At 33.2% G+C, this 27,111-nt stretch overlaps 2 protein-coding genes across 8 annotated transcripts in view; one reads left to right on the plus strand and one right to left on the minus strand.

The window, feature by feature from the left end:
• LOC106871048 (hemicentin-1) overlaps positions 1 to 27,111 on the plus strand; it is a 359,318-nt gene that overhangs the window by 245,271 nt on the left and 86,936 nt on the right. For both annotated transcript variants that reach the window (XM_052965571.1, XM_014917317.2), the window contains exons 29-40: positions 1,689 to 1,973; positions 7,225 to 7,515; positions 9,386 to 9,667; positions 10,522 to 10,797; positions 11,730 to 11,873; positions 13,297 to 13,425; positions 14,585 to 14,774; positions 15,823 to 15,905; positions 16,549 to 16,736; positions 17,995 to 18,076; positions 18,907 to 19,038; positions 19,495 to 19,626. In XM_052965571.1, coding sequence (XP_052821531.1) covers positions 1,689 to 1,973; positions 7,225 to 7,515; positions 9,386 to 9,667; positions 10,522 to 10,797; positions 11,730 to 11,873; positions 13,297 to 13,425; positions 14,585 to 14,774; positions 15,823 to 15,905; positions 16,549 to 16,736; positions 17,995 to 18,076; positions 18,907 to 19,038; positions 19,495 to 19,626 — 2,214 coding nt within the window. The remainder of the gene's footprint in view (positions 1 to 1,688; positions 1,974 to 7,224; positions 7,516 to 9,385; positions 9,668 to 10,521; positions 10,798 to 11,729; positions 11,874 to 13,296; positions 13,426 to 14,584; positions 14,775 to 15,822; positions 15,906 to 16,548; positions 16,737 to 17,994; positions 18,077 to 18,906; positions 19,039 to 19,494; positions 19,627 to 27,111) is intronic.
• On the minus strand, positions 365 to 26,060 carry LOC128247020 (uncharacterized). 6 transcript variants are annotated; one of them, XR_008263425.1, is made up of 4 exons: positions 25,809 to 26,024; positions 11,306 to 11,509; positions 6,003 to 6,043; positions 365 to 658 (listed from the first exon to the last, which is right to left on the minus strand). XR_008263425.1 is itself a non-coding variant. In XM_052965574.1 (4 exons), exons 1-3 carry the CDS (start codon positions 26,050 to 26,052, stop codon positions 11,323 to 11,325), a joined length of 321 nt encoding a protein of 106 aa, XP_052821534.1. In that variant the 5' UTR covers positions 26,053 to 26,060; the 3' UTR covers positions 5,933 to 6,043; positions 11,306 to 11,322. The 6 variants fall into 6 exon arrangements, 3 of the variants coding, with proteins under 3 accessions (XP_052821534.1, XP_052821533.1, XP_052821532.1); XM_052965574.1 differs by lacking the exons at positions 365 to 658; positions 25,809 to 26,024 and adding exons at positions 25,368 to 25,482; positions 26,034 to 26,060 and having other exon boundaries at positions 5,933 to 6,043; XM_052965573.1 differs by lacking the exons at positions 365 to 658; positions 25,809 to 26,024 and adding exons at positions 25,368 to 25,482; positions 26,034 to 26,060 and having other exon boundaries at positions 5,933 to 6,043; positions 11,301 to 11,509.

Genomic DNA, 27,111 nt, shown 5'->3' on the forward strand with positions numbered 1-27,111 from the left:
CATGGCCAGACTACCCCTATTTATATGTCTTGGGAGACCCTACTTCTTCGCCTGGGGGCGTCGACACAACAGTTTATTTTTAGAATGATATTGTAGGGTAGGTGTGAGATGTTGGATCTAGTAAGTTTGAACATAAAACAAGTAGAATATTTGGGCCAGATATGGCCAGTTTAAATTCTATTTTATGCTTGTAATACTCTGTAGCCAATTGTTACTTTTGTGTTGGGTTTTAGAAAGGATCCAATTACAGAATTCCATTCTCTGGTCTTTGTCATTGTCATTAACTCCTGAACTAAATGAATTTTATACGGATGAAAAGCAAGCATTTTTAAAAGACGCTGAACTGAACGCCTGCTGACACCAGTTTCTTGAGATATTTTCTTGATTTTATTGGGTACTATTGAATATTAGTTAGTACAGTCGTTGCAATAATTTCATCTGTTACTGTTCTTGGTCCACCACCACATTCTCAATCGTGGACACTTCCTGTTTCTTCAAATTTTTTAACAATCTTCCAAATGTTGATTCATCAATAGGCATCCTTTTGGGATGAAGGATATTAAACTGCAGTGCAACTGATCAATTAGAGCTTCCAACTGTACTGCACAAAAGGTTAACTTCAACACATTCCTTTATTGACAACATCTCTGACATGATTCTAAAATAAAAAAATAATCATTTTATGAACATTTATCACATTTACTTACAAAAGATAACAAATATGAAGATGTTATGGCAAAGTGTTAGTTTACTGATGCTTGAGTTTTGTACCACCCTATATATATTTGTAACTATGAACACAAATATACATATATATATATATATATATATATATATATATTTGTAGCTTTGCTCTGAACTCCTTATTAGTATGTCTCTTGTACTTACACTTGGTTTTGAATATACTCGAGGAATATTTACCAAACTGAATGCAATAGATTCTTCATGGGTTTCATAAATGTTCTCCACTCAATTTTCCAAATGTACTATTTCTTTCCAAGCCACTTATTTTTATATTGTTTATTGATAATGGAAAGGCTGGTGCAATGAATTAAAATATGAAATAAAATCTTAATCATTAAAAGCTACAAAATTTGTTTAACACAACTGGTTTTAATTTGTAATGTCAAACAACTGTTGGATTTGTTTTCACATGACATGTGGCATCAAAGCAATGAGAAGTCAAGTTGAAGCTTTATTTGATTAGAAATATATAGCTGTTTCTTTTAAATTCTCTTAAAAGTTTAAAACAACTTATATGTCTGAATAATTCAACTCAGTGATTTGTTGCTGTTGTTTTTTTAAATGTCTTCATTTTTCATGCCTACTTGTACATGTATATCCTGTTTTATCCTGTTAGTGATTGATTTTTTACTGCTACAATTAGTGTAGTGAAGCATAGTCTTCACTGAGGAGGTCCAATAAGACTTAACTATGTCAAGAGTTGTCCCCCATATTTGCTAAAAGGATTAATTTGATATTAACCATTGAGCTACAATTGTCTAAAGTTAATTATTTCTAATTAGATATTTAAGGTTTACTACATTAAATTTGCCAACACTAACATAATTAAATAAGAAAGAATATGAAACATTTTTTTTAAATGCTAAAAATTTCCAAACTATAAAAATTATTTGATGAATATTTCTTCCAGAATTAATAATTATTCACCTTGTCATCAATTTCAGTACCCCCAACTATACTTCAGAATGGCCTTACAAAAGAGTTTAAGACGCTCCAAAATGCAACTGTACAATTTGAATGTCCAGTACAAGGAACACCAACTCCTGAAATCATGTGGTCAAAAAATCGTACACCAATTTTAGATTCTCCCTATAAGAACTTACAAGTTTCAAGCAATGGTCGCAGATTAAGAATTAGCAATATCAAAATTGATGATGCTTCAACATATACTTGTACAGCCACAAATATAGCTGGTCAAGCAAAAGAACAGTATATTCTTCAAGTACATGGTAAGATAATTTCTATTCTAACATGACTTATCTTTATAAAATATTTTCATGCTTAAGTGTTTGTTTGTTTATTCTTTTCATAATTATAACTATTTTAGTTATTTTATATTAGTAACACAAACACAGATGTTTTATTTAACCCTTCACTAACATCTATGTTCAATTATTTCTTTTAACAGGCTTTTATTCATCAAATATTTAACCCTACTCTTGATGATCTGTCTCTCTCTCTCTCTCTCTCTCTCTCTCTCATGTTATAGTTTATCTTTTACCTGTTTCAGTCATTGGACTGTGGCCATGCTGGAGCACTGCTTTGAAGGATTTCAGTTGAACATATTTATCTCAGTGTTTATTTCTTAAAGACTGATACTTATTTTATTGAGTTTTTTTTTGCTGAACTGCTAAGTTATGAGGATGTAAACAAATGAACCCCAGTTGTGAAGTGGTTGGGAAGAGACATATGCAGACACAAAACTCATTCACACATATATACAACAGGCTTTCACACAATTTCCGATAACCAAATTCACTCACAAAGGACTAGTTGGCCCATGGCTTTAGTTGAAGGCACTTACCTGAAATGCTACATAGTGAGACGGAACCTGAACTCACATAGTTGCCAAGTGAACTTCTTAATCACACAGCCATGTCTTTTGAATAGTTAAACCATGTGATTTACTCAGGGATAAAATCATTTATTGTATTGATGGTTTGTCAACCATGCCCTTCCATCCTAGTCCTAATTTTTTTCCTTTTTGACTTTATACCTTTTACTATTTTTTATTTTGTTTGGTGCAAGTCCTCTAATACGGAAAATAGTTACCTTTTTACATTTTTTTATTTTCTTACCCCTATTGTATTTTCTTCTGCTTTTTTTTTTTTTTTTTTTTTTTTTTTTTTTTTTGCTTTTGCTTTTGTTCCTTTACATAGCATTGCAAATCTGTAATTTATTTTTACACAGAGAACCACCTCAGGATTGCTGCAGCAAAAGCAATCTGCTTAAGGGATTCATAACACTGAAATAAAAATGACCTGGATAGGATATAGAAAAAAAGGATAAAGATCCTTGCTGAATGATATAGACTCATAGGGCTGGTTTCCTGGTTTCCATGGCATATATATTCTCCACCTGGATAGGATGCCAGTCTGTCACAGGATTACTCATTTTTACTATCTGAGTGGACTGGAGCAATATGAAATGAAGTGCTTTGCTCAAAGAACACAATGCATCACCTGGTCCAGGAACTGAAACCACAATCTTACAATCATGAGTCCAACACCTTCACACCTTTCTGATTGTATACCATCTCAACTCATCCATCTCTCCTCTTCCTACCACCAATATTATATCCACTCTCAATCCTCAGGCTTTAACCCTATTTCCAGTTCTTTTTCTTCAGAATGTTGTCTCTGTGGAAATTTCTCTTGACTCTTGTTTTTCCTGCAGCTACCAACTTGCAACTATTCAAGAAGAACATTAACCATGGAACTTCACCAATCTTAGAGGCTAGGAATAGCCAGGTGCAAAGCCCCTAACCCTAATTCAAACCAAAAGTAACACTAAAATATAATAAAATCCAAAGCATACTGATTCTGCTGACACAAAAACCAAAATACTTGATATTCTGAACTATCTGCATCTATTAGCATCCTCACTTATCCATGTCCCTAGCTGATACACCATCTCCCTGAATGCTCTTGCTATCCTCTGGACACAATCTTTTACCCTGCCATCGTTGCCTCTTCCTCTATCAAATCATATGAAGCAATCCACACTTCTTTACTCCATCACACAACAACCACTAAATCCAGAACTCTCCAAGATGCTAAGTCAGTTTGCAAAGTCTTAAGAACAAGCTACAACCACCAACTAACCAATACACGGCTTCATCTCTGTGTCTCTTCTGCTACTGAAAAAACTAGCAAGATTCATATCACTTCTGTCTTAACAACTGCTCCTTGGAATTTCTTACCTTTAAACATTTCCCCAACAACCAATCATCAAAAGAAGTTAAAGTTTAACATCATTTACATTAACTTCACCAGTTTGAGAGTTCCTGCAAATGTCCTAGGCATTACCAGTCTTTTTTCTAAATATAAAAAAGCTATATGGGGGATATCACTGCTACTTAACATTTGTTCATGCAAGTCTTTGTTTATACTGCTTTGATTTTTTCTATTATTATTAGGCAAAACTTGATGACATTAATTAATATCAAGTGTTTCAGTTCATTAATTCCATCTAGTAGTTAAAAGTTCAACTACACATCCAGCAAAATCTCATTCATTTCTTTCATTTCAGATGGTCAACATTCACTGTCCAGTTTGCACTGCTATTTAGGAATAATCTCATGCCACGTCAATCAGAAACAGTTTGAGCATAAAAGAAACTTCTTTATAATCAATCAGAACATAACCTTTGATTTTCACTTGTTCATTAAAGTCTATAGCCATGCTATCTTAATGATCGCTACCACCTACATCATTAAGTTACAGACAGTTTGATTTTACTGTTCTTTGTATCAATATTCATAAAATATAAAGAAACACTGTTAGTGTGTCTGAGATGCTAAGTTGCTAACATGCTACTTCACCTAGTGTGCACCTACCTCCTGCACTATCCACAAAATATTGAATGATCACCGACTATTTTACACACTGATCAATATCATTTGCTTGATGATTTTGATCTGTGGAGGTCCTGCTATCTAATGAGCCAAATCTATGCTAAGTCCCTTTGATTCAAATACTTTCTTTCAGGTTTTGAACCTTACCATTCATTGTGCTATGAAAATCTGGTCATCTTCATATAGAAGTTCCCAAGAGGACATATCCTCCTTTTAGAGCTACTGCAATGAAAAACTGAAAGCTGAGAATAGACTGGTAAACACTTACCTGGACTTCTAATTCCTCACTATATGCACTCTGTATCTAGTATTCTCATAGAAACCTCCTCATAGCCTATCAATTTGTGGCTTGAGAAACTGACTTTTTTTAGATAGACAAATTTAAAAGAAATGGTATATGTATGACGAAAATTTGAAAGTTTTCTAGAATTATGGCAATTTATTTGGGTCTTGCTAAATGAAGTAAAATCCATTTTAGCAGTTACAAATTAAATGAGATCAACTTCTTTAAATAGAATAAATAACATAAATATATATATATACATATATATATATACATAGACGAAGGAGTGGCTGTGTGGTAAGTAGCTTGCTTACCAACCACATGGTCCCGGGTTCAGTCCCACTGCATGGCATCTTGGGCAAGTGTCTTCTACTATAGCCTCGGGCCGACCAAAGCCTTGTGAGTGGATTTGGTAGACGGAAACTGAAAGAAGCTCGTCGTATATATGTATATATATATATATGTGTGTATGTGTTTGTGTGTCTGTCCCCCAATATCGCTTGACAACCGATGCTGGTATGTTTTATGTCCCTGTAACTTAGCGGTTCGGCAATAGAGATCGATAGAATAAGTACTAGGCTTCTAAAGAATAAGTCCTGGGATCGATTTGCTCGACTAAAGGCGGTGCTCCAGCATGGCCACAGTCAAAAAGACTGAAACAAGTAAAAAAAAAAAATAATATGTACAGGGTTATTCAAAAAGAACGAGCAGATTTTAAATTTATTTTTAAAACAAATGGTAAGAGACACAAACACATTGTACATATTTCTTGATAGGGGAAGGTTTAAAGTTTATTTTAAGGTAGTATGCACTCGAATTGAGTACCATGAGCACCAGTGCATTTTCCTTTATAAATGCAACCTTTTTCTGTGAAATTTCTATGCCATTCGTAAATTTGCTTCTGGCGAGGTGGATTTTTATTGAATTGGCAGTGAAATCCATGTTGCACTTGCACAATTGATTCACATTTCTCAAACTTGAACTTAATAATGAGAATATTGCTTTTTTTTTTTTTTGCTAAGTCAGAGCAAGAAGATTGAAGCAATTTGAAAATAACACTGTAATGTGTTATCAAACCTGGTGGAATGAAATACAATACTAATCCAAATTTTCAGATACCTTAATTTTTTTTCCACTGATTCATAATAATATATTTGCAGCTGTAATTAGAGAAAACCTGTTATAACAGAGATCAGTATTACCTCCTTGCTACAGAAAATGTAAAAGTATCATGACACATTGGGGTGGAGATAAAACAGTATTGTCATTTTGTCAGCAAAGACACAGAACAAGGCATAATACTTGGGCTGTGAATTATGTATAATAGACTGGCTAAGAAATGTGAACTTCAGGGTGTTTTAATGTGCTGTAAAAGAAAATGAATATGCTTTAAACCTCTTGCAAGAAGTGATGATAAAATATTAAATAAACAAGTAAAAATTAGAGATGCCTAAGTCAAAATTCCAGTAATAAAAATTCCAATAATAAAAATGATATTGTTGAAAAATCTAGAAGTGATGGAAAAAGAGGGCAACGAAAATCCAGAAACAAAAACTACGAAACTTAAGCCAACAAGTGAAGCTCTATGTGATCACCCAGCCAGCAAGAAATAGCAGCCAAATTTCCCACAAATCACATCATACTATCTTAAAAAGAGAAGGATACATTGGACAGTGTAGTTCCTGATATAGAAAATGGCAGGATGGTCATGGTTGGAATGCTTTTGAACATAAGTCTGCTTTATCTGGTTTGATCTGGGTCTAAGCAACAACAGCAACATCTTTAATTAGATCAGAACGACAGCAAATAAAAGGAATATACCAACATTATTTATGTATATTTCTTGATTTTCTGATAAACCTTATTTCCAAATGAAATATTTCTTTATTATTAGTATGTCATTAAAAACATCAATGTGACACTTAGAATAAAAAAGAACCCATAAGATATACAAAATTTACATCGAGCATCCTCATTAGAACATCTTTTATTTGTAGCTATTTCAAAACCCGAAAAAGAAAAGGTTTTGTAAGTGTCCAGTTATACAGGATGGAGTGTATATTCAAATTTAAAACATATTGATGCTTTTTATATGAAAAAAAATATTCAGTTTTGGGTGCACCAGAGCTGTGGTAAGTTCTAACAGACTGAATATATTATCTAGATTGTTATTTTCTTTGTATCGACAACACAATTTTCAATTTTCTCTTTATAAACTGCCTAAGAAACAAATCCTTATGTATCCTGCTGCTATTTTAAAGCAGCATTTCCCATTTCTGAAAATTTAAGTGTTTTATCTTTAAAATATGTTATTTAATTGTCATGTTATTCTAACCAACAGTCCCACCAAAAATTCGAGATGATAATATCCAAGAAAAAGTTGAAGCCAATAAATCTAAACCACTGTTGCTAGAATGTGTCACTTCTGGTGTTCCTTCTCCAAATGTTATTTGGTTTAAAAATAATGAATTGATAGACTTCGAAGAAAAGTCCAATATGCGAGCTATTCAAATTGAAAATAAATGGCAATTACAAGCTATTTGGACTGAACCAGAAGATACTGGACGATATTCTTGCCAAGCCTCAAATCCAGCTGGAGATGCAATTAAGCACTTTGATGTCAGTATACATGGTAAGAAATCTATGAATTTTATATATTTTTTTCCGGTATTTCTAAAGTTTTGTATTTGAGATCCTGAGATAATTACTGAAAGAGTATGATTATAAATACAAGCGACCCAAATGGGTGGGGGTAGCTCAGAGATCAGGGAATCTTTCCAAGTTGAGTTACTATTTCTCTACGTTGAGAGATCACAGCTCTATTACTATGGACATGTGATTAGAATGTTGGAGGAAAGAATTGCAAGAGGGATTCTTCAAGCTAAGGCAACCACCAGGAGGCCTAAAGGTAGACCAAGAAGAACAACATTCAGAGTCTCAGTTGGTGATGCTCAGGAATCCATCCAGAAAGTTTAATGATAGCTGCTTCTGATAGGGTGGGCCCTATGGAGGAGATGCTTGAGGACTCTACCCCAACTACCCTACCAGGGTGAAGAAAATGAATGGATAGATAGATAAATAGATATATTTAAGGAAATTTGAAAATTCTTGATAAAAATTGATATTTTATTTGTTAATTAAGTGGATCAGAAAATTAGAGTATTAAAGAAATACTTAATCCAATGTATAATGAGTTGAACAAGTTCCCTTGAATTTATATCTTTCATAAATGGTACCTTCATTGGCACCGTAAATGGTGAATTATTTAGAAATATTGCTCCAATTTTGTTGTTCTGCAATCAAGGAAGATAGCAGATGTTACTGACACTGTTGATAAAAAGTCAGTATTCTGAATTTATATCAGTGATGTCTATCTTCATGATGTTGATGATGATGATGTAGGCAATTGTTATCTCTTCTCTCAATCCATTTTCAAGTTTGTTTCCTAAATATGAGCAAGTGGGCCAATATGTTTTGATGGCTGAAATCATCAGAATAGTAGCTTGGCACATGCTTCACAAAAGTTGAAGAACTGAGTACAGCTTTGTTCTATTTTGCTTTGTATTTCAGTATTTTTCTATATTTTATCTTGTATAAATTTTAAGGAAACAGAATTGTTGTGTCTTAAGACATTTGAAATTGGGATTTAGAGGTTAAAAGCAACTGCATTTCATATCAGTAACCAGTCAACTACAAAATAGAAATGGATGCTGTTTATCAGACAGACTATAACAGTTTTTATGCTTTACTAATGAGCTGTATCTTAACCTTCTGGTAACCACATCTATAATGAAGTATACTGTTCGGTTAATTTTATTTCAGTCAATTATTTTGAAGGTTTATAGTAAAACAAATAACAAATTTCATCATTATTAAAGAATTCTTTGGAATACAGCTCAACACAAAAGTTTTACATAAAGTTACAATTGAAGGTTTTAATCTAAATATAAATACTATAAAATTAAAGGTTTTAGTATTAAAAAGGTGGTTTGATGTAAAAAGGATTAATTTCACAGTTGTATTTCAATATCTTACTTTAATGTAGTAATAATTTGTAACATTTGACAATGAATTTTAACAAAATTTATTATGTTAAAAGGAAGGTATAAATGAAAATAGATACATGTTTTCAAAATTATGTGTGCATTTTATGTTTCTATATTTATATGTGGGAACTAGAATACACATTGAATATGTTTATGAGTTCCATATTTTCCAGCATACAAGTTGAATTTTTCAGGCCAAAATTTACAGCAAAAGAAGTTGACTTATTCACCAAAACGACTTTGAAGAACCAAAAATTCCATGTGAAATGCATCAGGATTTGTAAAGATAACGATGATGTTTGAATGTTTACACTACATGTTTACATCAACTTGTATGCTGTAAAATACAGTATATACATATATATAAGTGTGCATGTATATGTGTATATAAAAGTTATTTGTGGGCATTAAATTGAAACATTTATATAATTATGACCAATTATATTTTCTTGCTAGTGCCACCAAAGCTAGAAAACCCTCGACTAGAAAAGATGGAAATTATGAATAAAAAATCTATAACACTATCTTGCAAAGTGTCAGGTATTCCAAAACCGACCATTACTTGGTACAGAAATGACATGATTATTCCTGCCTTTGGAAATTCCAAAAAAAGAATCTTAAATCAAGGACGAGAACTTATGCTTACCAATATAAATATGGATGACTCTGGCCAATATATGTGCGAAGCTACAAATGTTGCTGGAAAGGTTCAAAAACCATTTATTATTACAGTGTTTGGTGAGTTTGTTTTTACCTGTATTTTTAAATCAGTCTTATACTTTCTAAACAACAGGATTTTTTAAAGTATATTTGACACCTAAATGTGGCTAACCCTTAAGGATTGATACTTCTTTTTTTTTTTGTGGGAAATATACTTCACGATGTCATGCAGCTACTGTTTATACCTCGCTCAGAGATTTATTATTGAGGATTTTTGGGGTTCTTTTTAAAATAATTTTTTTTAAATATTAACTTTTATTAGTACTATAATAGTTCATACGAATAGGTTAATAAGTTTGCTTCACATGTATTAGGTCTTTGGTTCAATTCCAATGTTGGATTAGGAGCTGATAATCCAGTTGATCAAACAACTGAATACTCATTGCCTGGAGATCCACCTGAAGAAATTATGGAATATGATGAAAGAATTAGATATTTCAAAGTAAAATTCCATTAGACATTATAAATACCATTTTGAGAGAGACCAACTGACTATACTTGAGTCATGGTGTTGTGACATTTCATGTGAGCACGCAGTTGACTGTGGGTGCATGCAACTGACAATGATCAAAAAGGCAGAAATGCATTTAGCATTCTTACCATCCACTGCAAGGATGACTTTTGTCTACCTCCAATATACATTGTGTTTTTTTAAAACACAGCATGTCCATGAAAGATATTATCTCCAGACAAATACTGCAGTAAATTTGCTTTTTGCTATGTATTTACATTAAGTATGTTACACAGATGGCTATTGAGGAATCATTGATGGCTTTCCTGTCATTAACCTTTACCATTTTAAAATTAAGTTGTAACATTCATCACACAGATTTTGATTTCTAATCCTTATTTCTTTCTTCTCTTTCATGCAGTTCCACCCAAAATTGAAGGTTCTGGCTCAACTAACATTGCTGCAACTGTCGACTCCCGAACTTTGTTAATGTGCGATACATTTGGCATTCCAACACCTTCAATTCAATGGGAGAAGAATGATCATGATTTTCCCAAAGCCGGTGCACATTATCGCATGCAACATACTGGCACTTTGGAGTTTGTACAAGTGAAAATAAATGATTCTGGAAAATACAAGTGTATTGTGTCAAACAAGGCTGGAAATGCAACAAAGGAATATAAACTTAGTGTCCAAGGTAAGGAAAAGCATTTGTAACGAGAATTGTTATGTTCCACAGAATGTATTTAATTAGATTCCCTTGAAACACGATGATTACTTTTGAGGTAATCATCATCAATATCATCATCATCAACAACGTTTAACATCCACTTTTCTATGTTTGCACGGGTCAAACAAATTAGTTGATTTTCTACTACCAGATACCCTTCCTGTCACCAACCCTCACCGCATTTCAAACTAGGTAATATTTCTTCATGGCCAGATGTGATTTTCATGAACAACCTCGCTTAAAAGATGATGATACTCATTTACAACCATCATGTGATGTCTAGATAAAGGTACACATACACAGACATGCATATGCAAGCATACGTATACACACACACACACACACACATTCATACATACATACATCTATATCTGTAAAACTGAGAATGTGTGTCTGTCTGTCTGACTGTATGTGTGCATCCCTAAAACTCAAGAACTACCCAACAGATATCATTCAAATTTTACACATGCCTTACTTAGGGTCCATGCAGTGTCATGGGTCAAAAAAATTTTCAACTTCTTGTGTTATTGTCATGCAAGTTGTATCATTCATTTCCAATATTCTGTGAAAACTTCTCTGTCCATAGGAAAATATTATCTCACTTAGAAACAGATGAGGGTTGGTTGCAGGAAAGGCATCTGGCCATAGAATATCTGCTTCAATACACTCCATCCAAAATCTGAAAGCAAAGTGATTGTTAAAACAATAATGATAATGCAGTTTTCTCAAATTAATGTATCAAATATTATTAATAATTATGGTTATAAATTAATTATAAATAAAAAGTAATTTGCAGTTTAATTTATGCATTTTTAAAATTTTCATTTTTACGGGTTTAACAATTTTTATATGCATTATTATTATTTCTATTCGTTTTTGTTTTTTTTGTGCTTTATCAGTTCCTCCTAAATTAATTAATGGTGAACAATTGAACTTAAAAGTTACTGTAAATCATGAAATTGCTCTGCCATGTCATGCAGAAGGCTTCCCAAAACCAGACATTATTTGGCGGAGAAAATCAAAAATTTTATCAAATGAACAAGGTAATCATTAATTCTCAGTCTTTCTCTCTCTCTGTACATATACGCCCACATGCAAACATACATATATGCATATATATACATTACACACATATATCTGTATTTGTGTATATATATATATATGTGTGTGTGTGTGTATACATGTATGCACTTACAAAAGTATATATATGTATGTGTGTGTGTGTGTGTATGTACGTATGTATCTAACTGTCTATTTATCTCTCTGTCTATCTGTTTCACTCTGTCTGTCTATCTATCTATCTATCTATCTATCTTAGCCATTTATCTATTTATTTATCTATCTATCCCTCTATCCATCCATCCATCTATCTTATCTATCTATCTATCTTATCCATTTATCTATTTATTTATTTATCTGTCTATCTATTTATCTATCCCTCTATCTATCCATGCATCCATCTATCTATCTATCTATCTGTCTGTTTCAAACGGATCACTATAATCAAAGGTTCTATTCCAAGACATAGGCTCATAAAGCCACTGTCCTAGATTCTGTAGTGTATATATTACTCCCTGCATGAATGGGACACCAGTCCACCACAAGATTACTCAATTTTGCTACCTGAGTAGACTGGGGCAATGTGAAATGAAGTGTTTTGCTCAAGGAAACAATGCATCACCTGCTCCAGGAATCAAACCCATAATGTTATGTTCATAAGTGCAACACCCTAAATGCTGAGCCCCATGCCTCTACATTTGTCTATCCATCCATCCATCCATCTATCTATTTATCTATCTATCTATCTATCTATCTGTATATATATATATATATATATATATAGTACAGTAATAAAAAGAAAGTTCTTGGTACAGTATTATATATATATTTTTGAAAAAATAAGTAGAGATGGCTTTTTTGCTGGGGGGTAATTTTTATTCTAATCTTAATAATAATGTTTACAGTAAGTTACCTCGATATGAGTTTCGAGCTTCAAGTAACTGTTTTCAAACTACTTGAAGCTCAAAAGTCATATCAGAGTAACTCACTGTAAACATTAAATTATCCCCCCCCCCACAAATCCATCTCTACTCATTTTTTAAAATATATATATATAAATAATAAATGAGTTTATGCATATATACGTACATGTATGTACATACCTACATCTACATGTATATATAGATGCATATCTGGGTAGAGGACGTTGCAAACAAAACGTAGACAAAATGATAAACAGAGTACAGAAAACACACAGGCCACATAGAGAACATTTCCTTCATCAGCTGCCATCATTCTAAAAGTAAGCGTTTCGAAGAGTTAATATATATATTATATATATAAAGATTATTGTAAAATGAAAATAACAAATTAGCTCTTAAACCCCTCACTTAGTCTGGCATACTGAAAATAAAATACTTCTTTCTTTTTTAAATATGTATCATTTTATGTAACATTTGCATTCAGGTATGACCATACTCAACAATGGTACTTTGGTTCTGCACCGCCCAGCACTCTCAGATTCTGGTACTTATGCATGCATTGCACAGAATAATGCTGGAAGTGCTATTGGTCAAGTCCATCTTGAAGTACAAGGTATGTAATTCATTACTTAGAATTTGTGTTCTTTTCTGCTTTCACATTATATATTTTACACCTAATTTTCAAAACAATCTCTTTATTTTCATAAACAAACAATAAGAATTTAACCAATAATGGATGTGCTGCAAAGTAATGGATTGTAACCACAAGGCCTTGTAAACAAAACACACCTTGTTTCAATCCTTCTTCCTGCAAAATCACTTTCAGTTGTTACCTAGTGATAGCAGGGAAAAGTAGCAGCAAAACTATATTTAACATAAAAAAAGATGATGCAAAAATGGTGATAATGATGATGATAAATATACATATATGTATATGTATATCATATAAGTTCTATGTATATATATATGTAGTTATGGTATATTCTGTTAAGAGCATAGTAGAGTACAGTATAAAGCTCGTCGGCCTTCAGATTTATCCTGCGCTCTCCAGTAGTAGCATTATACGTACTTCTAGGTTTGTGTCTGGGCTTCTGTTGTATGTGAATAGATAACTGAAAAAAATGGTTGCATATATATATATATATATATATATATATATATTTTCCTTAATTTAAATTCTGTATTCAACCTACATTCTTAAACCATTTGCAGTAGAATTATTGTTGCATTACATTGCCAGTAAGATCCATTTGGGGGGGGGGGGGGTTGTATATATACTATTCTACTTTGCATAAACCTCACGCATCTACCCTACAATGTTATTCTAAAAATATGCAATCGCATCATTAAAGCCTTGAAGCTATGAGATTATGCATAATTATTTCAAAACAAAAACAATGTGAATAACATTTGACAAAGAAATCTGAATGCTAAAGGGTTAAATATAATACCTTTAATAACATCACTTACAAGAACTACGAGGACTACTAGTCATATGTTTGCAGTCCTTTTGTCGAGACACTACATCCTTCAAAACTTCCATACTTGCTGAAATCCACCAACAGCACACCTGGTGGCTGTTTTTCTTAGTTGTAGTGCACCTGAGCACTGTATACAACAATTTCTTTCATATATTTTTAATATTTTTTATTTATTAAACAAAAAATTGTTGCTAATCAAGACAAAATTATATGTAATTGCTTGAATTATCACTAAAACCAATATGACTTGGTGTTAGCATTGTTTTTCATGTATTTTTCTCTTCTTCATAGTACCACCAAAGATATCAGTGAACAAGTCACGGTATACTACTCAACAAGATAAAAGTGTAGTTTTGCAGTGTGAAAGTCTTGGAATTCCAAAGCCTACCATTAGATGGACCAAAGATGGACAGGAATTAGCTACTGATAATTATAAATATGCTATTTTACATGGAACCATGCTCTCTTTACCATTCCCAAGGTACAATTTTATTCATTGACTTATTTGTTTAAGATGTCTTCTTGCAATATAGAGATCAAATAAGAGGGACGATTATGATGATGACAGAGAAGGAAGACGTGGTGGTGGTGGTGGTGGCAGTGGTAGTGGTAACAGCAGCAGCAACAATCACGCTACCAATCTCCTGTCCCCACCCTCTCTCTAACAAAGATTGACATGAGGGCTAACCAGCAATAACAATAACTACTACTACCACTGCTGCTGTTGCTAGTACTACTAATATAGCTATTGCTGCTGCTGTTGCTCTGCTACCACTATATCATTAATATGTACTAATGGGACCCATGAATATTTCATGGATTTAATGATAAACCTGTTGGGTTATTTCTGAAAACTTTATCCAAAAAATCTGAAAGCATAGCCTGTGTTGTTTTTTGTATGGAAAGATAGTTGCTCATCTGCTAATCATTGAAAAGTGAAGGAAATTGGAATATGATGATTATTTAATGCACTTTATTTCTATGGCCTTTTCCATCTTCGACTCCTACCAAGCAAGGTAATATTTCCCTATGGTTAGATATGTTTACACAGAAATATTGGAAATGAAGGATAATCATGACAAGGAGACACAAACATATACACACTCATACACACCTACTTGTATACATACATACATACATCATCGTCATCGTTGTTTAACGTCTACCTCCCCTGCTGGCATGGGTTGGATGGTTTGACAGGAGCTGGCCAGACTCCTATGTTTGTTTTGGCACAGTTTTTATGGATAGATGCCCTTCCTAACACCAACTACTTCACAGAGTGGACTGAGTGCTTTTTATGTGGCTGGCTTTTACAGCTGGATGCCCTTCTAAGTGCCAACCACTTTACAGTGTGGATTGGATAGTTCAGTATTGAGTTATTATGGCAGCATTAATGAGACTGATATGATCAAAACCTTCAAGTAGAAAGAGGATTAAGCCCAGCAGTAGCCAGCAACCTTTCCACTCTTTATTACATTTATTATATTTTTAATTGATTTCTCCACCCTTATTTTACTTTATCTGTTTAGGGCTGAAGATAGTGGAACATATATATGCATAGCCGAAAATGGTGCAGGTCGAGATGAAAAAGCAATCAAGCTGAAAGTTCAAGGTTAGTAGTTTCAATTAAACACTATTGATATAAAACAAAATTTAAGTTAAATACTGGGGGCAATTTGTTTGATTAAAAAAAAACTTTCAAATGAGTGCCCCAGTATGGTCACAGCCCAATGACTGAAGCAAGTAAGAGTTAAAAGATAACGATTCAGAAAAAGTATTCATTCTCTGAATTTGAATTTCAGAAGCATTGATTAGTCGTTCTCAGTAAGTAAGAGATGAATGGCCCCTGGGTGACCTTGGAATATTAGAAAGGAGTGACAGACTGTCTATCAGATTGTGTTGTATTGGGGAGATTAATGGAAGAAATTCATAAGTGTTTCACAGTGGTTTTCCAGGAACCTGAGAGGAGCTCTTAAGGAAGCCATGGCCAAAAATGTTTGTGAATGACTGCACAATCTTCAAATACCTTTGTTCTAAAACATTCATATTGGTTTCATTTTTGTATTTGGTTTGCAAGGTTCTTGATGTGAATTTGTATGTTGAAGCAAATCTTGTCTTGAGAGAGTCAGTACAACCAACAATGATAAACACATGCACTGTGTGCTTATTATTATTGGCATAATGACTTTCTCAAGACACAATAAGATCCATATTTTAATTTCTTAAATTGTTTGTTTTATTTATTTTTCCAATAGTTCCACCAACCATTGAAGAAACAAGTCATTTAATGACTGCAACTGTTGGTAGTACTGTAAATATTCCATGTAAAGCTACAGGTAACCCAGAACCTAAGCTAAAATGGAAGAAAAATGACAAAAAGTTATCATCAAAAAGACCAAAGTTTATACTTGAGTCTGACAGTTTGATAATACAAGGAGTATTGGTTAGTTATATTTTTTTATTTTCTTTGTTAAACAATTAAAAAATCGTTCTACATCATTTCATTTCTGGTTGTAGAAGAAGAAGTAAAGCATGGTAAAATTTCCAAGTTATGACATCCATTTGAATTTGAAGTTTAAAATCCATTCAGATTCCTTTTGAGTGTTGGGCCTTCCTTTTGAGTGCTGGGCCTCACAGAGGCAAGGTGGCTGAGTTCTTTTCAAGTGGGCCTCATGGAAGTGAGGTGGCTGAGTTCCTTTTGAGCATTGGGCCACATGGAGCTAAAGTGGCTGAGCTCCTGGGTCGCATGGGGGCAAAGTGGCTGAATTCCTTTCTAGTGCTGAGCTTCACGGAGGTGAGGTCACTGAGTTCCTTTCAAACGGGCCTCATGGAGGTGAGGTGGTTGAGTTCCTTTTGAGCATTGGGTCTCATGGAGGCAAAGTGGCCAAGCACCTTTCGAGTGTTGGCCTCATGGAGGCAGTGACCAAAACCTTTGGCATTATATCATGCTAAGACCCATCAAGCCGAGCAAAATCACAGTCATGGCAGATACTGGTGTTATGTGAATGGCACCTCTGCTGGTGACATGTTAAAGCACCCATTACACTCTCAAATTGGCCAAATCAGATTGGATCCTGGCACAGCCATCCAGCATGCCAGCCCAGTCAAATCATTAAATGCATTACTTCACTGTTTCAGCCAACCTATTAAAATCCTAATTACAAACATAAAGCTAACATAGACAACTAACATCATATGTAAGTTAGTACATTAATCTATTGAACCACCTAACTGCTCAAGTTTTTGAATTTTTTAAACCATCTGATCATTGCAATATTAAGAAGATAAAATAAATATATGAGTTTATAGATGTACTAGTCTGGTAAGTGATTTGATCTGAAACCATGTGTTAAAGCTAAAATGATTCCAGCATCAAAGACACATATTAGCCACTCAAAAACACACAGAGACTATTAACTTCACTTAAACATTTATTAGTTGATGTCAAAGTTTTCATTACATCAACTCAGTTACTGTGGAAATGTGTCAATGACCAGGTCACAGTTGACGTAACAAAAATTTTGACACCAAATAATGAATGTTTAAATGAAGTTAACAGTTTTGTGTTTTTGAATAGCTAATATATGTCTTCCATTCTGTAATTGTATGAAAATATAAAAGTAAATTTAATAAAGAATAATTCTTTGATATCTAAAAAAAAAAACTTAATTGCTATTCCTTACATTTTTTACCTTCTTCAGGCAAATGATACAGGCAGTTATGTTTGCACAGCTACAAACAGAGTTGGCGAAGATTCCCACGAAATACTTTTAAGAGTACAAGGTAACATTTATATCTTATTTTGTAGCATTTTCTGAAATTCTCTTCTAATTTTTTAAAATATAAACCAGTGTCTAAAGAAGCTAATGGTAGTTCACAGCAGAAAAATATATAATATATACACTTGTCAAAACATGAGTTTGGATAAGTGTATATATGCCATAAGGAAACAATGGACCCTGAAATGAAGGGGTAGTCTTAAAACAGGTGATTCCTCTTTTTTTCCATTGTATCAGAGCTTATCCAAACTCTCAAACTTCACTTTACACAGCATATTTTCCTTCCCTTGTTCTCAATGTTAATAGAACTTTTCACAAAATATGATGCAAATAACTTGCTGATCAAATATTCATTTTTAATTACATCTACAGTTAATTATTTGGATTCTTCAAATCTAAGATTTGACATTACTCTCACTTACAGGCCATAAAATCCCATATTCCTCATATTAATCAGTTGCCATTTGCTGTTTCATTAATTTGTTACATCACTTCTTGAGTAATTTAGGTGATATTCTTGTTGATTAATGGAATTTTAAGATTTCAAGCTTGTTGATATATAAAATATACCCACTTTCAACCAGTATTTAGACAAATTATTTCACATGTATGTGTGAATGTATGTATGTGTGTGTGTGTATATATATATATATATATATACACACACACACATACATACACACACATATATACACACACACATACACAAATACATGCATACATATATGTATGTGTGTGTATATATATATATATATATATATATATATATATAATCTTTATATATGGAATTGTTTTATTTACAAAAAATATTTTTCATTTTACTTCTATCTTCAGTCCCACCAAGCTTCAAAACATTACCAGTAAATAAAGAAGTTCTTGTCGGTTCACGACTTAAGTTGCAGTGTTCTGCAGATGGAATTCCAGTTCCGGTCATATCTTGGCGACATAATGGCAATGCTATCCATGGTACAAATAAAGCCACTTACATAATGTTTTGTTTTCCTTTATTTCAATCTAATAATATAATATTATGATTATAGATTAGCAAGAGAAGCAGCATTAATACCAAGAGATAATATTTATCCCTACTTAAACATGGATGGTCTGTAAGAACAAACTATACTATGGTAATTGCTATGAGAGAAACATTCATATTGGTTTTTGGTGCAAAATACATTCTTGTTTATATCATTACCACCAGTGATATAAACAAGAGTGCATTTTGCACCAAAAGCCAATATGAGAGTTTTTCTCGTGGTATCTACGGCAGTATAGTTTGTTCTAACAGAACATCTATATTTAAGTGGAGATAAATATTACTTCTCAACATGGTGAATATTTTACAATTTTTCTATTTCAACCAATAATAATATGTATTGACATTGACGATAACATTATTGTCTGTTCTTTCTTATCATTTAGCTCCGCCGAGTATAAATGGCCAAAGTAAGCTTATTGTAAGAAATACAGGCAAAGAAGACAGTGGCCGATATACGTGTATTGCCAAAAATCCTGCTGGACAGCGAGAAACTCAAGCTACTGTTGGTGTGAAAGGTATTATATGTTACATGTTTCTTGAAGTAAATATAACAACAACATTGACTTATGATATACACCATAGCTACAGATAAACATTATTAACTTCACTATTATTAATCATGCAGAACATTGAGTATTTTCAATCACTAAATATCAGTTGTTCTCTCATTCATTAACTACCTTACAGTGATGTAAATAACACCAAACAATGAACACTTCCATTAAAAACAATTGTCTCGAGAGTTTTATATATATATATATATATATATATATGATCTTATAAGGTGATGCACAAGCACACAGCTCATAGTGCACTGCCTCCTATAGTAGAAACAGCTGCAAGCTAAGGGAGTAGATTGCATAATTCACATACTTTTGTCAGTCCATTAATTTATATTATGCTCTGTACTCACCTAGCACTTTATCCTGAAGCTTATGTATATTGAGTTCTAACAACAGATTATTAGTATTAAGCAAAATCATAGTATATATATATATATATATATATATATATATATATACACATACATACATACATGCATACATACATACATGCATACATACATACATACATAGAAATATATAGATAGATAGACTGACAGACAGAGATATAGATTTATATACACGGACAGATATATATATATATATATATATATATATATATATATATATATATCGCTCAGAGATTTATTGCTTGTTTCTCCTTTTTCAAGATCAGCAACAATTTGTCACTGGAAAGAGCATATAGTATTTTGCGTTTGGAATGGGTTTTCTTTGCTAGCTGGTGATTGTCATATGCTGATGATGGGTTACTATCCGAAAACCTAGGTCTGTGTGTATGATGTGATGCTAGAGAAGGGAATAATGATTTTCCTTCACAAATACTAATCGGACCCAGATAGTGTGTCGTTAGCCAGCTGGAGGAGATGTTATCCTGGGGCTATAAACAATGGTAGCATTGTCCCCTATGGGTCCGCCACATTTAGGTGGAAAATATACTTCACGATTCCATGCTGCTACTGTTTCCGTCTCACTCAGAGATTTATTATTGCTATATATATATAAGAATAAGAGACAATGTGTAGTGTTCCAGTAAATATGTATATATATATGTATATGGATATATATATACATCATCATCATCATCGTTTAACGTCCGCTTTCCATGCTAGCATGGGTTGGACGATTTGACTGAGGACTGGTGAAACCGGATGGCAACACCAGGCTCCAATCTGATTTGGCAGAGTTTCTACAGCTGGATGCCCTTCCTAACGTCAACCACTCCGAGAGCGTAGTGGTTGCTTTTACGTGTCACCCGCACGAAGGCCAGTCAGGCGGTACTGGCAACGGCCACGCTCAAAATGGTGTATTTTATGTGCCACCTGCACAAGAGCCAGTCCAGGGGCACTGGCAACCATCTGGCTCGAAAATCCTTACACATGTCACAGGCACAAGTATATGTAAATGCATGTGTGTATATGTATGTAAATATGTATATGTATACATATATATATATATATATATATATATATATATATATATATATATATATATATATATATAAATGTGCCAGTTCAACAACTATCTAGTAATAGCACAGACCCTCATTAAATTCCAGGTTGGTATCTGGGATTCTGGAAGACTACTAGGAGTGAGGTACCCCTCAGCTTTTGTTAAAGGTAGTCATTCTCATATGAAATAGATATTCAGGGAATGACATTGAGCATTTTGGGGATCTTTTGCTTGTGCTTGAGATCACAATACTCCTGCATTTTTGAGCCGGTGTCTCATATTAACACTGGCTTTTCTCTGGATCATATCAGTTGGGTGGAGAGGGCCTGTGAGGTGTTGTGCAAGCCTCATTGGACCTGAAATTTTTCTTCATGTAATCACTGGTGATGTAGTCAAGTAGGAGGGTGCTACAGCAAGCATAGAAGCTGCAGGCACAAGACCGGGCAGAGCCAACTGTGGGTGCAATAACCTCATGTGCTGGTATTGCATACATTCTGCATGAACAGTGGTCAGTGATGGTCTCCCTTGGTTATGAGTGGACAACCATTATCTACATATATATGTATATATCATCACCATCATCATCATCATCATTTAACGTCCGTTGTCCATGCTGGCATGGATTGGTAGTTTGACCAGAACTAGCAAGCTGGGGAGCTGCACCAGACTCCAGTCTGGTTTGGTATGATTTCTATAGCTCGATGTTCTTCCTAATGCCAACCACTTTAGAGATTGTGCTGGGTACTTTTACATGGCACTGCACGGACACTTTTACATGTCAGTGCACAGGCTCTTTTATGTGGCACCACACAAGCATTTTTATGTGATATCAGTAATATCATTTGCTGAAGTTTTTTGATAAACTATTCAAGATTTTGATTGCAGTGAATTCTAATCTTTTAACATAAACAGAATTAATATTTCTTAAGATATGATTCCATAATTATACATGAATATTAATCTTTGGTTAATGTGTATATGATATGGAAAATATAAACATGCACTTGTATATAAAAATAATATCATAATAACAGAAACATTAGTATGATAGCTTGTTTATGGAAAATTCTCCATGTGTTGGGTCATCCCATAAATCTGGTCTCTTCAATTGCATGAACTAAATGTCAGAGAGAGACGGAATAAACTACCTGCATCAATTTGCTATAAAAGCAGGTAGTAATTTTACCTTGTACTTATTCTTAGTGCAAGTTTTGAAAAGTGCAGTTAGATTTTTAACAGTAATTTTTTCAAAGCTATAATGGAAGTGACAAAGGAGCATATTCGGCATATTTTGCTTTATGAATTCAATAAAGGCAACAACGCAATGGAAAGTGTAAGGAATATTAATGCAGTATATGGGGATTGGAAAATAAGCATAAGCCAGTGTCAATGGTTCCAGAAATTCTGAGCCAGAAACTACAGCCTAGAAGACGAGCCTCGTCTTGGAAGATCTGTAGAACTCGACGAGGACGTCCTGCAAATCCTGGTGGAACAAAATCCCATTGTAACTGTTTAGGAACTAGCAGAGAAGCTTGGATTTGGTCATTCAACCATCGTGTGCCATCAGAAAAGCCAGCAAACTGGGTCAATGGGTTCCTCACAAACTTTCCCAGTCTAATCGCATGCAAAGAGTGAATATGTGCTCTTCTTTGCTCATAAATGAACCATTTTTAGATCGAATAGTGACTGTTAAGGAGAGATGGGTTCTCTATAAAAATGTCAAGTGCTGCAGACAGTGGGTAGTGAAAGGAGAAACGCCTGCACCCCAGGGTAAAGACGGTCTTCACCTATGGAAGGTTTTGTTTTGTGTTTTGTGGGATATAGAAGGTTTAGCCTACTTTGAACTTTTAAACCCAAACCAAACGATAAGAAAGGAGATCTACTGTGAGCAGCTTGTGTGCCTTAAGTCAGCACTAGAAGAAAAATGACCATTTTTGGTTTCAAGACATCAGGATAATGCTCAACCACATACAGCAAGAATGACATTCGAAAGGTTGGGGCAGTTTGAATGGGAAACGATGCTCCACCCACCATATTCGCCGGACATTGCCCAATCTGATTGTCATTTATTCCGAAGTCGTCAATGACTACAGAATAAATGTAGATGAGGTCAGAACAGTACTGGAGGAATATTTTTTATCACTGACCAGTGAAGTCTGGAAGAGGGACCTTGCAAGTCTACCAGATAGCTGGAAGAGATTTGTAGAAAATGAAGGAGAGTATATTTTAGATTAAGAAAGAACTTTATTTATCTTAATTTTGAAAAATAAAAAAGTATGAAAAAACCACATTATTTATGGGATGATCCAATACTTACGAATATTGGATAAGACAGAAATTGTATTTCATGAAAGAGTAGATTAAGCATTATTCTATGATTACATTGCAGGTCTTTGTAGAGAAAGATTACAGCCTTATTTTGGTTAGGTTTTAATACAACCAAAATGTGTGAAAAATTAACTTTTATGACATTATTTTACTATAATATATAGCATCCGTCTATGTGCTTTCCTTGCAAGAGCTGGGTACCAAACTAAATGTTGCTCTGACTACAAAACCTTCTGCATAAAGACCATACATTTTTTTGTATTCTAGTTTCCATAGAATATAAGTGACCAAGTTTACAATATTCTCTTGAATGGGACGCCATTCAGTTGTAGGGTTCAAGGCTAGCAACTTTGAAGGTAAAGGACAAGTATATTATTGATACATTGACCCTCCACCCCCACCCTCAGTAGTTGACTGGTTCTTTATTTTAACGATTTCAAAATAATGAAAGGCAAAGTTGGGATATGAACTCAAAATGTAAAGAGTGAGAAGAAATGCTGCTAAGCATTTTGTCCAACATGCAAACAGTTCTGCCAGCTCATTATCTTAAAGGCCTTATGTATATAGATATACCCAGGCCTATTCCCCATTTTTATAGGTGGGGGTAGCCACAACAAGACACACACCAGGTATTCCATTCATTTCCCAGCTCAAAGAGGCGAGCCCTGTTCTATGCTCAGTTCAAGGCATAGAACACCTTATGTACAAAGCTAAAAACATCTCTTTATTGAATTTTAGAGATCATTCTTATATTTTATTTCCTGGTGGCTGTGTGGTAAGTAGCTTGCTTACCAACCACATGGTTCCGGGTTCAGTCCCACTGCGTGGCACCTTGGGCAAGTGTCTTCTACTATAGCCTCAGGCCGACCAAAACCTTGTGAGTGGATTTGGTAGACGGAAAATGAAAGAAGCCCATCGTATATATGTATGTATGTGTATATGTTTGCGTGTCTGTGTCTGTCCCCCAACATCGCTTGACAACCGATGCTGGTGTGTTTACGTCCCCGTAACTTAGCAGTTTGGCAAAAGAGACCGATAGAATAAGTACTAGGCTTCCAAAGAATAAGTCCTGGGGTCGATTTGCTCGACTAAAAAGGTGGTGCTCCAGCATGGCCACAGTCAAATGACTGACCAAGTAAAAGAGTAAGAAATCAATTTAGAAGAGTTGAGATTCTATAAAAATGTAATAACAAACACTGTATCTTGAGATCAAGGTCGTATTTATCACAGGAAGTTAGGTCTCGTCTGTGTTGATTAAACAGTTTTAATCTCTGTATAATGTGACGCAACTATGCTTTACTCCTCCCATCAGACAACAAAAGATGTTATATTATTTTATAAAATATTTAGTAATTCCATGTGTTTAACTATAAAAAAATAGCTATAATTATTTCAGTATAGTTTACTTGGATTGGTCTTGAAAAAAATTAGGTTAAATTCCATGAGTATAGGATACAAAAGGCCACATATGATGATGACATTTCGATATTTTTATCAAAACATTTGAAAATTTTGTATCTTTAGTGTGTGTGTGCATGTGTGTGTGTGTGAGTGTGTGTACGTATGCATGTGTATGTGCATGTATATATACTTATATATATATATATACATATGGATGGATGTATGTATATATATATATATATATATATATCACTAATTTAGGGACGAACCATCACTCTACAACTCAGTCAACTCAGAACCCGTCCAAATCCATGCTGTGAGGCATATACTATCTTAATATATCTAAGATTTTAATCTAAAAACTTAAATTAAATAACATATTACATAAATAAATCATAGAAATATTAATTTAAAAATTTAAAAGTTACAATTATAAATTGGACAGTAAAAATTAATACGTAGTAATAATGATAACATTAAACTGTAGTAATAATGATAACATAAATACTACTTACATTGGGACGACTTCCAATAAAATTAAATCCTGGGTGGCCCAACATATGAATTCTTTTAAGAACAGAAATTTAATGAACTCTACGGGCCTTAGTAAATACATTTGGGAACTTAAATCTAAAAGAATAGAATACGAGTTAAAATGGGAAATAGTTTGAAAGGCTAAATCATATAGGATAGGGAATAAATTCTGTTTATTATGTACTAACGAGATATTAAAGAGATATTAGCTAATAAAAAATTAACTCCCACGATGAACGTAATATTAAATGCAAACATAAAACTAAATTACTTATATAATAAGTTTAGATAACTAACTTATTTATTTAAACCTAGGATTAGATACCAACTTTAGTTATGATCAGTAGCGTATGATACATCAAATTAGCTTTGGAATACACTTTAATCATCTCAATATTAGACAAATTGGAACATATAACTACCTTTACTTTAAGTATTCATCGATAACATGAGCAGTCTTTTACAATGTTTCATAACATTATTTAAGTAATACATAACTTTCGTATTTGGTATAGTTATTATTCTGTGTAAATCTGAGAGTTTTAAGTATTTTAGTATTATTAATCTTCCATAAACTTTTTATTTTAGGTAGCTTTTTCTTCTTCGATATTTTCGTTATTATTTTAGTAATTATAATACGTATTTACCTCTGGTAATGGACGCCATGTTTATCACGTGACTTTTCAGTATTAATTTTCATAGCATTATTTACGTAATATAGAATTTTGGTATGTGTATTGTTATTACTCTGCATTAATTTGCAAGTTTAAGTATTTTAGTATTTTTAATCCTCAAGAATCTTTTTATTTTAGATAAATTTTCTTTTTCGATATTTTCGTTATTATTTTAGAAATTATAATACGCATTACTTCTGGGTAATAGACGCCATATTTATCATGTGACCTTTTAGTATAAATTCTATAACACAGGCATTTTGATTTAGTCTACAGCTACCCACCGGCAGATAAGTCATGTTTTCTTATTTTAATTTTATAAACAATATTGACATCCGTCTTTTAGTAACTTTATACACTAACACATTTTTTTACTATTATCTACTTATTCCATAATGTTTTAACCTTGTTTACTATAATACTCTTTTTCAATATTTTTAGACTGTAACTCTTAATAATTATATTAATACCGTTAATGTAGGGATTAGTTTACAGATTTTGTCTCTTAATATATATATTTTTATTTCTCATGTTTATGTTTATTCCTTGAATGATTTTAGGTATTTTCTTAGGGATTTGACTTGAAGAGAGACTGACTTTGGGAGTAAAATCATTTTCCCCGTTCTAATGAACTTGGATAGAATTTGCTTATGATTTTATATAGTCCTATTTCAGCCATGAAACACGCGTTGTCTATATACTAGCACTAACTTTTAACATCTATACTTCTATACTGTATATTATCGTATTAATTTTTACTGTCCAATTTATGATTTTAACTTTTAAATTTTTTAAAATTATTATTTCTATGATTTATTTATGTAATATATTATTTAATTTAAATTTTTAGATTAGAATCTTAGATATATTAAGATGGTATATGCCTCACAGCATGGATTTGGATGGGTTCTGAGTTGTAGAGTGGTGGTTCGTCCCTAAATAAGTAATATACATATATATTATATATTAGAAAACCCAGTGTAATATTATACCGATTTTTGCCTGTAAGGTTGGAATAAAATTTTTATTCCCTAATATTGAACATTACATC

Source organism: Octopus bimaculoides, chromosome 2 (genome assembly GCF_001194135.2).
Source record: "Octopus bimaculoides isolate UCB-OBI-ISO-001 chromosome 2, ASM119413v2, whole genome shotgun sequence".
In the NCBI taxonomy this organism is placed as follows: Eukaryota; Metazoa; Mollusca; class Cephalopoda; order Octopoda; family Octopodidae; genus Octopus; species Octopus bimaculoides.